At 40.8% G+C, this 15317-nt stretch overlaps 1 protein-coding gene across 4 annotated transcripts in view; it reads left to right on the top strand.

The window, feature by feature from the left end:
- The window catches only part of MAPK15 (mitogen-activated protein kinase 15), a 31301-nt gene that overhangs the window by 4016 nt on the left and 11968 nt on the right, over positions 1-15317 (top strand). For all 4 annotated transcript variants that reach the window (XM_040586952.1, XM_040586953.1, XM_040586950.1 and 1 more), the window contains exons 2-8: positions 4202-4300; positions 4751-4780; positions 7412-7502; positions 8046-8176; positions 8334-8497; positions 9422-9561; positions 10866-10923. In XM_040586952.1, the coding sequence (XP_040442886.1) occupies positions 4202-4300; positions 4751-4780; positions 7412-7502; positions 8046-8176; positions 8334-8497; positions 9422-9561; positions 10866-10923 (713 nt within the window). The remainder of the gene's footprint in view (positions 1-4201; positions 4301-4750; positions 4781-7411; positions 7503-8045; positions 8177-8333; positions 8498-9421; positions 9562-10865; positions 10924-15317) is intronic.

Genomic DNA, 15317 nt, shown 5'->3' on the forward strand with positions numbered 1-15317 from the left:
GGATTCCCTACAGACGCTAGAACTCTTTGCAGTGGTCTGGACATTTATTAGATGGAGAGATGTCCCACTGAACGTAGTCACAGATTCTCTCTATGTTGCTGGCATAGTCAGCCGGATTGAAGATGCAAGCGTGCGTGATTTAAAGAATCAACGCTTGACAGAACTGCTTGTGAGCTTGCAGCTTGAAATCACACAGAGATCGGAATCGTATGCGGTGATCCATATCCGAAGCCATCAGTGGGAAGGCCTCGGAGAGGGCAATGCTCAAGCTGATCATCTCGTCGCAATCGCTACTGAACCTCCATTAGCACCACATTGTCGAGCCTGAGAAGCCCATTCAATCTTCCATCAAAACGCGAAGGGGCTGGCACGAGCTTACAAACTCTCTATGGAGGAGGCTCGGGCCATTGTGAAGGCTTGCCCTATATGTAGTCACCATAACTCAGGCTTGGGGCTCGGTTGCGGGGTGAACCCGCGAGGACTAAGGTCTAATGATGTTTGGCAGATGGATGTTACTCATGTTCCTGCATTCGGTCGATTGAAATATGTGCATGTTACTATAGACACCTATAGCCATATGTTATGGGCCACACCACAGCCCGGGGAAAAGGTCCGGGACGTGCGCCGGCATTTAACTAGTTGCTTTGCTGTTTTAGGGGTGCCTATTACTATTAAAACTGATAACGGTCCTGCATATGGTAGCGGATCACTTAAACACTTTATGCAAATGTGGAATATTAAACATGTTACTGCAATCCCTCATTCTCCAACTGGACAAGCAATCGTAAAGCGGGCTAACGGGACGCTAAAACGTTATATAGAAAAGTTCAAAGAGATTCAGGATGTAAGAGAAAGGGTAGAAAAGGCTCTTTTTGTGCTTAATCATTTGTGTGTATTTGGGGACAGTAATGAGCCGCCTATAATAAGGCACCACGCTGACTCAGAACCCCCCAGGCCACCACACATGAAAGTACTGTATAAGGATGCAAAAACAGGACAATGGGTAGGTCCTGTGGAGGTGATTTATGTGGGGCGTGGTTATGTCTGTATTTCTACCGATTCAGGCACTATTTGGGTTCCCAGCCGTTGGGTAAAACCTGCTGTAGAGCATGCTGGAGGAGCTCGACTCGAGAACGCTGCTTCGCCTGCACCTTGCGATAGGCCCTGTTCTGGAACCTATTCGACATCTGTTCCGATCCCACATACAGGGGACCACGCGTGAAAAACTCGAACTTTTGACAGCAAAGATACAATCTCATAACCCAAGGCCAATTGGTCACTCCAGCTGCCTTAAATATGGTAACTGTAACTGTGGGGTGTGGGTATTGTTATGGTGTGCAGGGTGTTACCGTGAACTTTGGATTTATCAAACGTAACTGCGAGGGTTGTAATGTGGGAATTGTGAATTTGTTTAGCAAAAGCAAACGCTTATTAGAGCGTCACGCGATTAGGAAGAAAGTGACCAAAATCCTTATTCAGCAACAATCCCGAATCATCAATAAGAGGTGTAGTTGCTGGCCCACGGGCATGGATGTGAAGACTTTGACGGGGTGTGTTGCATGGATCTAAAGGATCATTCAAAATCTATACATAAGGAGATACAAGACCTTATCAGCCACACCCAGCGTGTACAGAAAGATATCGGGGGTTTTTTTGGCTTAGACGCTTTGGGAAATTGGTTGGGCCTAGGAGGCTGGCTTAAAGGCATTTTGCAAACGGGATTATTATTTTGATCATTATTGTAATAGTTTTAGTAGTGCTTAGCTGTGTATTTTCCTGTGTTAAAACGCTGTTATTGAAAATGGTCAACCAAGCCTGTGTCGCCCAAAATAAAAATGGGGGAATTGTGGATAACTGGCTAGCTGAAAAAGGTCACATAGACATAGGCCAGCTGGCTGGACAAAAATGCACATCGCTCTCAGCTTATCTGAAGTAAAGCAAAAATACACTCTCCTTGGCTGTTCTTGTTACACAATAACAGGAAGATTGCGGTGGGAAAAGAATGTTGCAGGTGGGAACAGATAACTACAGAAGAGAAACTAGGGGCGGGCTTGGTATTTAGGCAACTAACCAATAATGAGCTTAACTTTTGTAATATGTATGAGCTAATTATAACAAGGCATAAAAGGTGACTGTAAGGCACAATAAACGAAGTCTGCTGATCACTCATATTGAGTGACTGTGTCTTCCCTCCGTCGCGACAAGGTTTGCTGCCATTAGTTATCACCTTTCTCCCTTCAACAATGGAATATATTACATCTTTTAACATGCTAGGTTCTTTGAACAGAATGACATTATTCTTTCATCTGAAATGTCAGATTATTTGAGAGATCCATTTGAAGACTGTTCACAAACATAACTACATACATTCACATCTTTAAAGGACTTCAGTGGTTTCAGGTCCATCATCACTGACATTATCAAAACTACTAGTCAAGCTCTTGACTTAAGTGCTTCCAGTTTCCTAAATACCTGTGTTTCCTGCCTCTTTAATGAGAAAGTTCTGTATGTATTGTGTTTGCACACACCTAGTGTACTTACCAGAGCACTAAATAGGCTGTTGGAGTCCCTGAAACAGATGAGGACTGCCCAGAATATAGAGCAGAGAAGTGCAGCAGCAAGGGAAATACACTGTTCCTGTACAGTTTGGGGGGTTTTTGTTGGTTTTGTTTTTTTTGTTGTTGTTGTTTTGTTTTTTAACTAAAATCTGTGTTGTCTACTAAGGGAACAGGAAGTTTAACCTGAGTTTTCCCTATTCTGGATGACTCTGTGATACTTTGCAAAAGGTGATTACTTGGTCTCCCTTGTGATACAGAACCAGTTTTCTTATTTTTAGGTCACAGATTTGAATTTTAACTTTCCACATTCTAGGAGATGCCTTACATCTGCACAGTGGGGTCATTCCTCATTCAGAAATGCCCAGTTAATATTTAAACACTTGTAGAAAGTGAAGCAGCTGTAATAGGAGATATTGAGTGATTTTCATGCTTAAATACTCAGACAGCAACATTGAGGCAGACTTCCCAAGAATATGTGTGATCCCGGAGTATGGGTTCAGGTCCTTTGCTGTGCATCAGGAATTACAAACAGTTGGCATATAAGTATCTCAGATAAGTGCTATAATACTACTACACTGTTGGCAATTGGGATGGCTCTTTCTTTCCAAGTAACAAGTGACAGGATGACGGGAAACAGCCTGAAGTTATGCAAGGTGAGGTTTGGATTGGATACTATGAAAAATTCCTTCACCAAAAGGGTTTTCAAGCACTGGAACAGGCTGCCCAGGGAAGTGGTTGAGTCACAATCCCAGGAGGCATTTAAAAGACGTGTAGATGTGGTGCTTGGGGACATGATTTAGTGGTGGGCTTGGCAGTGCCAGGTTAACAGTTGGACATGATGATCTTAAAGGTCTTTTCCAACCTAAATGATTCCACGATAGTGTCACTACAGGCCTTGGTAAAAAGTGCCTCTCCATCTTTCTTGTAAACTCCTTTGAGTATTGAAAGGCCACAATGAGGCCTCCTCAGAGACTTCTTTTCTTCAGGCTAAACACGCCAACTCTCTCAGCCTTTCTTTGCAGAAGTATTTCAGCCCTCAGGCCATTTTCTTGTCCCTCTCTAACTGATCCATGCCTTGTGCTGGAGACCCCCGAGCTGGACACAGTGCTCCAGGTGGGGTCTCCAGACCAGAGCAGAGGGGGAGATTCACTTGCTTTTAAAGGCTGGCTAAGCTTCTTTTGTTACAGCCCAGGATATGCTTCGCTTTCTGGGCTGCAAGTGCAGACTGCTGGCTCATATCCAGTTTTTCATTAACCAGTACCTCGAAGTCCTTCTCCACAGGGCTGCTCTCAATCCATTCCTCCCCCAGTCTGTATTGATACTGGGGATTGCCCCGACCCAAGCACAGGGCCTTGCACTTGACCCTGCTGAACTTCGTGAGTGTGTACATCTACTATTGGCTGCTTTGGTGGCCAGGATGCTTGACCTTGTGGACCTTTGGTTGGAGTAAGTACAGATGTTCTTAGTCCTTGACTCAACCAAGTATTGCCCATTGGCCTAATGTCTCTTTCTTCTGCGTAGCTGGTGATTACCTCTTCTTTCAGTCTCTGTTGAGCACGTTCTTTTTCCACCTTCCACACCGAAGGTCTAAACTGTGCTTAAGGTGTCATAGTACACTGTTCATCTGTCCTTTTTCTCCATAGGCTTATGGCATTGTATGGAAAGCAATCAATCGCAAGACAGGAGAAATAGTTGCTGTTAAAAAAATTTTTGATGCTTTCAGGAACAGAACGGATGCTCAGGTGAGAAATCATTGTTCTAACATGTCCTGAAAAATGTGGTGGGAGTTCATAGATATTTTCAGGATTTATATCTCAAAAGGTGTTAGTTATTTGACAATTATGCATATAATAATACAATCCACAGCTCTATTAGGATAAAAGGGAGAAATAAATATCAAGCTTTGTATATTATGGCATCTACAAAATACTGTTTGATGTCCCTGAAGAAAAAGTGCCTTCATAGGCATTCACAATTTGATTCTCCCTTATGTTATGGTATAGTGTCTAAGCACAGAGAGCATACTTGTGACTCTCCGGTGAGCAACTGGTTTTTTTCTAGCATGTCTACTATATAAGGGTTTGCTTCGCTTTAGAGATTAGAATGAATTTAACCTACTCGTGGGAAGTCCATACTCTGTTCTGTCATTCTGTTGAGGTGTTAATAAACTTTTTTTTGTTGTTTATTTCTAGAGAACATTTCGAGAGGTTATGTTCCTGAAGGTAATGTCCATTTCCCCCCCTCCTATCCGACTTTTAATTATCTCAGAAGTTGTACATGTATTTTCTTCCCACTGTTTTTCAAAATGCAATGATCAGTGTTGACAACTCTATTCATTTCTGCACCATCTTGGCAAACGGTCTTTCCATGACCAGATAAAAACACCTGAATGAAATGGAAAGTTGGTCTTACTTTTTTTGAGATAAACCCTGTTCTTTCACCATTTTTAGCAGTATGTCTGTTCTAGGATCACCATATTGACTTGCACTTTCTGTTACTTCTTACTTCCTTGTGGGTAGAAAGTGTTTTCTTAAATTTTAAATGCCATAATCCAGAGGTGGGGCTGGGGTGTGGAAGAGATTTGCATGCCAAAATTTTTTTCCTTCATCATGTGAGAAGCAACTTGACCACTTGAAATAATTAAAGCAAAACTAATATGGAAGTTACATATGGAATTCCTTAAGGCGGGTCTTATTTTGATATAATTGACCACACACTATGCCTAATTACGTTATCAATGGCAGTGGCATTATTATCTGTCCGTTCCTCCACAGACTTATTGTGTAGAAACACCAGTGTTTCTGAATGGTGATAATGCTGTTATAACTATGATTTTTCTAAGGACACAAGCCAGGCTGGGCTCATAGGAAGATGTATTTCCTAAGACTGTCAAGTATAAGCAGGAAAGAGATGAGGTTTTTTGCTTTTTCATTATTCTTTCAGCCTGAAGCAGAAGCTGAAAACTGAAAAGCTAAAAAGATATGAGAGCAATTCCTTAGAAGTTAGTTATCTGTAAGTTAGATCATCTCTGAAAGTATAGCACATCTGGAGTAGATGGGTGGAGAAGGAGTTGGGAGAAGAAGGATATTTCTGCTGAAGGAAAGGACTAGTAATTTGGGGAGAGGGAGGTTAATGTGCTATTATGCCCTTACTTTCATGTCTTTTGGTGACCAATAGATTTAAGAATTGTCATTTTCCCCTCCTATTTTTGAAGGTATCTTACAGCTTTTTCTTGAGGTTCAAGACTGAGAGATCAGAAAGGGAAAGACATAAGAAATACTCTTTCATTGATTGGTAACTGGGTGCTTTCTGTGCACGTTACTTCCTGTGTGTAATGATTGCTTAGTTTAATCTGTATGTTTATCATATGAGAATTTGGTGGACTGGTTGACGTTTATTGTAATTGAGAAGTGTTGATGTTGAATCTAGGCATTTTGGTGATTCTCTTCTGGGTGATATATAATATGCTGGTTGTTAAGCTGCTTGCAGGTTTTATGTTTATTGTTTAGTATAGTTGTAGGCCTATTTGGTGCATTTTGGGCCACATTTTAGAATGTCATTTTTGGTGATCAGTGAGAGCATTGTTCTTTAAGCAAAACTAAGTAAGACTGGCTCTGACCACATTTTTTTCAAAGTGGGTTGTTTTTTTAGTATGGATTGAAACTTTTTCTTAACTTTCCCTTATCAGTTCTGGGGCAAGACAGTGTGAGACAATGGGGTTTTCCTGCAGTGTGAAGTAAGTTCTTAAACAGCTCAAGTTACATGGTCAAGACTGATCTGCATCTCTAGAAAAATAGCCCTTTTGGGTATAAAAACTTTCTTTAGATTATTTGGATAGGTATTTTGAATATTGTCCTTAGAATAAGTGCAAGGGTATTTGATGGCCTGGTTGTATATTACTGCTTTGTAAGTATATTTTCATGGGTTGTTGCAGGTGAGTGTGTTGGTTTGTGGATTTTTCTAGATGTAATACATTATAACCAATTTATGTCTTGGCCTCAGAGTCCAGGAAGATGGTGCTATTTGTAAGAATGTGCTGGAGATAGCTTAATATTATGATATTTTAGACTGTTCATAACTGAATTTGTGACAGAAATAGATAAAAGGTCTGTATGGCTGGTTCAAATAACAAAAAATTCATTTATGTATTTTAGATATGTGTAGTTTTATGGTGCAGCTATTTGTACTTTTATACCCAGGGTAGTTCATGAAAATGTTGGCATACTGTGAAGTGTTCACAGTGTCTCTAGGTGCATAAAAGTGTTACCTATAGGAAAAAAAAAGTTGTTAAGACTGAGGATGAAGTAAATGATCTTGACGGCATTGTCAGTCTCCAAATGTGAGGACAGAATTCACCTGCGGTTTAAGATATCTATCTTTAGGTACTGTTTGTATGCTGACTGTCTGATTTCCCATTACAGTCAGTTCAATCAATGCAGCCTGTAGAGTGTTTCAGCCTGCTCTCAAATAGATACTTTTTGGTTGGGTGGGTTTTTGAATTATGAATATTGATGGCAACTTTGTTCTGTTTTCACTGCCATAATGATTTTTTGTGTTCATTAGGAAATAGAAGGTGCATAAAGCTGACTGGATTTTATTCACAAATGCTATAGAGGTATTTTTAGAACTAATACTTTGGACAACAGAGTTGTTGGTTGGTTGTTTTTTTTTAGATTAATTGGCTGGTTTCATACTGTGGAGCAAGCATAAATCCTTTGTTTTTAATTTATTTCAGTTGAAGCATAATGAAGGAAATAGCATGTTAATGATTGTTCTAGGCAATAATACAAAATGAAATTATAATTCACAGGCAAGATACTTGATTTTGACAGTTGGATCCCTTACCTCTGCAGGAATTTGGAGAACATCCAAATGTTATCAAGCTGCTTGATGTTATCCGAGCTCAGAATGATAAGGACATCTACCTCATCTTTGAGTCAATGGGTGAGACTTAGCATTGCATCAGCCATTTAAATACAGGCTCTCCTATGAGTTATCTTTGTTCCTTACTTTGATAGTAGTGTGTGATGATTCACATGACTATTCATATAAGTAGACCTATAAGTAGGAGCAGTACAGGCTGTTTTGTATATATATGTCAGTTGTAACTAGATGGGTATAGCAGTGAGGCTTTAAAGGGACTAATAATTATATGAGAACTGGCTAGTTGAGATGAAGGAAAGACAGCAGTGAGCAACAAATTAGCAGGCTTATAGAGACAGAAGAGTTACATATGGAAAGAACTGTGCAATTTTGTTATAGCAAAAGTATGCAATAGTAGAAAAGTTACTGTAGCATGAGCTGCAAGTCAAACCCATAAAGATTGCACTACTATTAGTAATGACAGTGTTAACTTCTGTTGAAGATGCACTTGAAAGATTACAGTTTGGACAATGATCTAGTCTGGCCTTGCTTTGAAGAACTTATATTCACAATTTGGTAATCTTTTACTGATGTTAGATATATTACTGATGTAATATATTACAGAGACAGATTTACATGCTGTGATTATGAAGGGGAATTTGCTGAAAGATATCCACAAGTGTTACATTCTCTACCAACTCCTGAAGGCAACTAAATTCATCCACTCAGGAAATGTTATTCACAGAGATCAGAAGGTATATTTCAGTCATAGTATTTATCCTTCACTCAAGTTTTCTGTTAAACACTAAATGGAAAAGTATGAAAAGAATGAGACTAGTAGAAGAACCTTGATAATAATCTTCTGCCATTCATAGAGTAAAAAGCTTATTAATTTTCCTTTGTTCAATTCAGCCTTCAAATATCTTACTGGATGCAGACTGCTTTGTTAAACTTTGTGATTTTGGGCTGGCCCGTTCTTTATGTCAGATGAATGAGGACCAAGGCAATCCTGCTCTAACGGAATATGTGGCAACACGCTGGTACCGAGCCCCTGAGATCTTACTTTCCTCTCGGAGGTAACTGCTTAATGTGAGCGAAGGGATGGGATTCTCAGGGTTTTTTGGCACTAGGAAAATATATTGTCTAAAAGTCTTAAATATTTTCATTTTAGATGTCACCAGATGCAATGTCATGTCAGCAGTCCATTCTGTCAATATGGATTTAAACTTAAGTTCTGCAACATAAAAATCTCTCATTACATGTACATTTCCTTCCTGGTTTTTTAGGTTGTCCATTTACATACATTATCAGCTCAGCTGTTTGTCATCCATTCTCCCACTAGACTTGCTTTTTCTTCCCTTAAATCTGCATTTTTACAAAATTTGGTTGAGTATTTCAGTCCTCTTTTACAAATTTAATGAGAGTTCTTTGATAGACCTTCAGAAAATATGCTGTAATCAAATGTTAAATCAGCTGCCTGTTAGTCAGGGTTAGTCCTTTTTTTTGACTTAAATATACAAAATCTTATTGATCGGAAAAGAAAATAAATACAGGCTGGGTTAGTATCCAAAATTTGAAATGCGGCTGTTTTGCAAACTGTCATTTACCCGTTGTTTGACATTTACTTTAGTAATAGTAACTACTTTCTAGATAGATTATGCCCTGAAAAGTCAGTTGTTTCCAAACAGCAACTCCTATCCTCACTGTTGGTCATGTGAAAAGTATCTATTACCTTCTCCTGGCATTTACCTTTAATATATTTCCTTTTATGGTTTCCTAGAGTGTATTTTAGTAGGATAAATCTCCTTTCTGTTTTATGCTTGCAAGCTTCCTGATTCCTGAATCTCATTCACTTTATAGTTAAAACCTGTGAGCATACATATTCAAGGAGTCATCAAGCTTGTTTTTCTAGCAAAATAAGGTAATGTAGATGATGTGAATACCAGGTACAGAAAAATATTTGCTTGATTTAGTCCTAACTGTTCTATTCTTATTTGTAGTTACACTAAAGGTGTAGACATGTGGAGCATTGGCTGTATTCTGGGAGAGATGCTACTTGGAAAACCTCTTTTTCCAGGAACATCAACAATGAATCAAATAGAGCAGATCTTGAGGGTCATTCCTGCCCCATCCCCAGAAGGTAAGACTCTTTTAGGGGGAAAGTTATTTAGAGAAAAGATTAAAAGGGTGAAGGAAAGCAGCCCAGCTGGATCAGGGAAGAAGTTATCTCTTGCAAGTTGTTCCAGCATCTTTCCAAGGAAATTAAAGACTTAACTGTGAAATGTTAGTGTGAGAGGAAAATAAGCCCATACTTCATTAGATGAGAAAGAAGAACCAGGCCTTCAAAACATTTATGAGATTTATAAGAGGATAACAGTTTAAAACAGAGTATCATACTTCAGTGGGACTTGTGTAGTAAAGGTAGATTGGACTTTTTGGTCTGGAAATCTATACACGGAAGCGAAAGACCAAGTAAATATGTGTTAAATCTAAAAGGGAGGAGGAGGAGGAGGAGGAGGAGGAGGAGGATTATTACGATTGTCTTCTATGAGATCCAGTCTAACAGCCCATACTCTTTATAAACTTCTCCAGTAAGTTGATATGTTCTAACTGAGCTAGCAGTTTTTTAGAAAAATAACTGCCTTCAGTTTAAGGACATCACAGTTTTGGAGAATTTCATCCAAGCTTAAAGTTATTTATAGTTTTTATTAGAGATTTGGTTGCAGTGAATGAAATATGAGTGGAAATGCGTGTGTGTGAAAACACCAAAACAGAAGTTAGAAGAATAACCAGCACTAATAACAAAAAAAATGCTATTCCATTCTCAGCAATACAATTGAGGAATGTGTTGGTAACGTCATCATGAGAAGGTCTGCATTCTAAGAGCACAGGACAGATGAGTCATTAACAGAAGGTCCTGTGTCCGCAGGAAAATGGCTGCAAGGTTGCAGCTTATAGCAGACACAATTTCTGTTTCTTTTAGCCAAACAAGTGAAAACAGGCAGTTGTTCAAAAGTTATTGCAAACACGGAAAACCAACCTATGAGCAGCAGCTTTGCCTAGGATTTATGGGGACCAAAGAAGCAAGATTCTGAAGCCAAAAAAAAAAAAAAAAAAAAGAAAAAAAAAAAAAGAAATATCCCTTATTCTCTGTGTCCCACACAAGTGATCCTGGCTAGATCATTTGGCCTCACATCGCTTGGTGCTTCTGCATATGTGGGTATGAGTGCAAGTTTATGAAATCTATAATAGAATGAACAGGAATTGAGAAAATCAGCTTAGAAAATTTGCAAGTAAATATTCCATCCCCCTTCTGTAAGTTCTCTCATTGAGTTTTATTAGGATAATTTCCAATATTACTATCAAATATTTGCTTTCGTTCATAAACTGTGTACCTCTGGTATTTGTAATTTTGGCATTAACAGTCTCCTTTCATTATTGCAGATATTATGGCTATACAGTCAGATTACAGGGCCTCAGTTATTAACTGCATGAGTTCCCGGTAAGCCTTCTATGTTTGATGTGTCTCAGAAGTCAACAATCTACCGTATGATGTTGGCAAAAAGTTCCCCTGAAGTCACCTTCCAGTGTTCACCAGTGGAAATGATGTCTGCTCTTTGCAGATTCACCTCCCTCTAGGGAAGGGATGTAAAGTTTTTTTAAAAAAATAATGATGGAGGGTTATGAGAATTTCAATGACATAATCTGGGAATAACAAAATGGGCCTACATTCCAAGCTATTGTCATGTGTGCTTTGTCAAAATTAGAATATTTTCCTATCCTGAGTCATTTGGGTATCTGATGTCATCAGTTCACACATGGAAAGCCTGAACCTGTTTAGGCTGACAGCTTCATTCCAGCTGCTTAATGACTTTCACTGATTTTTTTCCTTTAATTTTCTTTTTCCTTGTCTCTCTCATACTTCTTTCACATCCTCCAGTTATGTACACAGACTATCCCATTATTCTGCATTTATTACATACCTAATTAGTAAACGTTAGTAAACTTAATGCTCTCACACTATCCTATGGCCATAAGAAGTTACTTACCAGTCTCTAGGTATTCTCTACTCTTATCTGTCATGACATCAGTGGGCATCCTTCTCACTGGGGAGTCTGCAGTACACATAGCCCAGCATGTGTGGGACTAGTTCTCTGAACACTTACTGATACGTTTTATAGGTTTAGGTTACAGTGGCTCAAACCATGAGCTGTAGCAGGTCCCTTGATGTTCACGTGAACAGCATATGTGTGTTCATGCTGACTTCCTCATCTGGCATCCTGGAGCATTATTCCCTTTCATTCAGGGATGCCAGGATTCCTTTATCAATCTGTGCCACGTAGTTGAGCAACTGAGACCCGTTTGTCCCTGCTGATTCAGCTGTTAGCATGACGTGTTTGACCTTGTCAGGGGGAAGTGGATGGCCACAGTAGCCTATAGGAATTTCCCTTGATGCAACTTACAAATGTTGCTTCTTGTCCTTTTGTTGTGCACCTGTAGTGGGATTGATTGCAATGGAGTTAATTTCTTTCATAGCAGTTCATATGCTGCTATGTTTTATATTTGTGACCAAAACAGCACTGATAACACAGCAGCATTTCAGCTGCTGCTTAACAATGCTTGCAGAGCCCCCACAGCAAGTAGGCTAAGGGTTGGCCAAAGACTGGGAGGGGACCCAGCTGGGACAGCTGACCCTTCAGACCATATTCCATACAATAGAATGCCATGCTCAGCGATAAAATGGAGGGGGGGGGGAGGGGGAGGAATTTCTCTGAGGTAGCTGTTGGTCAGGCACTGGCTGAGTATCGGTCTGCTGGTGGGGACTGCTTTTGCACAACCTGGTTGTTTGTTTTTTTCCCCTTTTTCCCCCCCTTCCCCTTACTGAATTGTCTTTATCTTGACTTACGAGCTTTTCTTGCTTTTGCCCTTCCGATTTTCTCCCCATCCTGCTGAGGAGGAGAGACTGAGTAACTGGATGGGGTCTTAAGCTGTCAGCTGGGGTCACCCACCAGAGTCCTTTTTGGCACCCAAGATGGGGCTACAGGGGTTTGACATCACAGTGGATTTGACTGGAGTGTGCTAGACTGGAATTTGTAGCAGTTACACCTGTTTAGCTGTTGCTGATCATAATATTGATGTATTTGTTCTCAGCACGGGCTTATTTGTTCCTTTACCTGCTCCATGGCATGCTTCCTGTCTTGCTGTACATCAGATTTGAGGGCTTGTTAATGACTGCTTTCAGCTTTTGCACTTTGCTGTGGTGTTTAGCACTTTTTTTGTGTTTTGCCTGGGAGAGTTATGGTAAAAGCACTGCCCTTGAGCCTCTGCTGGTATTTAGGCCCTGCACTGGTTCTGTCCCAGTACTTTGGGAACCATCTTGTGGGTACAATTAACAATTGCTCCTCTTCTCATCCGAGAGCCAATTGGTAGAGGAAGTAAAGAATTGCACCTTCCCCTTCTTCTTTCCTGGGATAGATATTTTTTTTCCCTGCCTTGTTAACAACAGCTCTTCAGTTTCTTGAATGTCCTTGGGTAACTAGAATGCTCTTATTGGTATATGTCAAGAATCTGATTTTGACTTTTCCTAAGGATAATTGACTATTTGTGAATGCCACACAGGGATATGCCCTGAGGTAGTCAGGTTATGTGTCACAGGTTGCATAGGAGAATTTGGGCAGGTACCTAGAGCAATTTTCATGTCCAGTGGTGTAGGACTTCACACCCAAACAAGTTTGGCATCCTGCTGAAGTGACAAGAACACTTGAAGAAAGGATGCCCTATGTCAAAGAGACAACAACTTCTCACACCATGCTGGGGCCTGGCCTACACCTGCCTTAGGGGGGTGAAAGGGTCTCTGGATCTGAGGACATAAAAATGGGCAGTGTAGCTAAGTCAGAGACCCAATCCTCCATGATAAGAGTTGCTCCTAAACAACAGAAGAGGAAGTCGACTTAGTAAGGGAGGAAGAAGCTTGTAAGAGGGAGCAAGAGGAAGAATGAGAAGAGGCAGCTGGTTCTGCAGCAGAGCACTCACAAGAACAGGAGGGGGAAGAGACAGAAATCATGAATGAGTGCAGAAACTACCCAGTCCCTATCCCTGAATGGGCTGCAAGATATGCAGAAAAATTACAGCTGTCACACAGGTGAGGAGATTTATCACCTGGTTGCTCTGATGCTAGGATACTGGAGCCAGTGTTGAGGCAGGAATTGGAGCAGCAGCTGGGATGTCTGGGGAACTGATAAAGGGATCAGAAGAGCAGCAACAATCTGCAGCTTCTGGAGGTGACTTCTGTTGAGTGTGGAGGTGAGGTATCCCCTCAAAGAGGACCTTGTAAACTACTGAAGCAAGTGGACCACTGTTGAGGGAGATACCCAGCATTAAGGAATTGGTGGTGGAGGTGGTCTACAGCAACCTGGGCAATAATCAGGGCTCCATAGATCCGGGTGAAGCCCAGTGCACATGGTCAAAAGTTTGTACAGAGCACACCAACATTGTAGATCAGCACCCTGACAATACTCGTACAGACATTGAGGAACCAACTGTAGACAGACTGGTTGGCTAGCTCTGGCAATACAAAGAGAATCTTTCTACCTCCACAACCCTATGGTGTTGCAGCTATAGAAAAACTGTCCCCAAAGTTCTAGTAAATTCAGAGAGAATATGTTTTCCTCCTCACCCATACCGGCTAGTGTCTTAGTTATCAGGAGTGCCACATGGAGTCAGCCTTTCTCTGTTCAAAGGAAAGAGAACCGTGCATGCCACCTTGTGGTTCTGTATGCATGACCATGGGGAGGACTTGGGGAAGTGGGATAGTGCGTCGATCTTGGACTAGAAACTTGTATATGTGAATTGCAAGGAAAAACAGCAGCCAAAAAGGGTGCATTCAGGAAGGTGCCTGCTCCAGTTGCTGTTGGGCAATTTCCCAGACACAGTGGAAGGACTGATACTACTTCTGATCCTGGTTTGCAGTTACAGGAGTTGGGTAATGAACGCTCTGACTAGGAGTAGAGGGGCCATGCCTTCAGCCAAGCAGAGCAAAGGCATAACTGGGTTTATTGGACCGTATGGATTCAATAGTCTGGCACATTGGACCCACAGGAGTATAAGGCTCTGCTGGATACCAGTGCACAGGGACCCTAATGCCATCAGGATACAAGGGGACAAAACCCACCTGGATTTCTGGAGCAACAGGATGGTCTCAACTGTTACCTGTGTTGGAGGCTGAAGTGACTCTAACAAGCACTAAGTGGCAAAAGCATCCTGTTGTGACTGATTCGGAGGCTCTGTGCATCCTTGGCATGGACTACATCAGGAGAGGCTACTTTAGGGACCCAAAAGGGTGCCAGTGGGCTTTTGGTGTAGGTGCCACGGATAAAGAGAGGATTAAACAGCTGTCTAGCTTGCCCAGCCTATTTAGTGAATCCTTCTGTTGTAGGCTGCTGCATGTCAAAGAGCAGCAGCATGGGCAGGGAGGAGTGAGCAAGCAAGTAGGTGAGGGCTTAGTGGCCAGCTGGGGACAACCACCACAGCATCTCTGAGAAGAGCTCTCTCATTTCTATAACCCTCCTCTGAGTAGTGAAAGACAGCAACTGGAACTCTCCATTAATTCCTGGCTGAAATGTGATGGTCAAGTGGCTAAGTTTCTGATAGATGGCTCAAGCTAGGTAAAAGAGCAAGTGAAATATTAGCTTTCAAAACTGAGAAGATTTTTTTCTGAACCACTCAGTCCAAATTCTATGTTCAGTGATGGATCATTTTTCAAACTAAAAGAATGTTGTCATAGAGTAACAAAATTATTTGAAATATCAATAAGTATAATGTTTTAAAATTGATTTTTCAAATGTATCAGATGTTCTTGTGTTTGTTATGTTAATAATTATCTTTAGGATTTCAAAA

This window comes from Falco naumanni, chromosome 3 (genome assembly GCF_017639655.2).
Source record: "Falco naumanni isolate bFalNau1 chromosome 3, bFalNau1.pat, whole genome shotgun sequence".
Classification (NCBI taxonomy): domain Eukaryota; kingdom Metazoa; phylum Chordata; class Aves; order Falconiformes; family Falconidae; genus Falco; species Falco naumanni.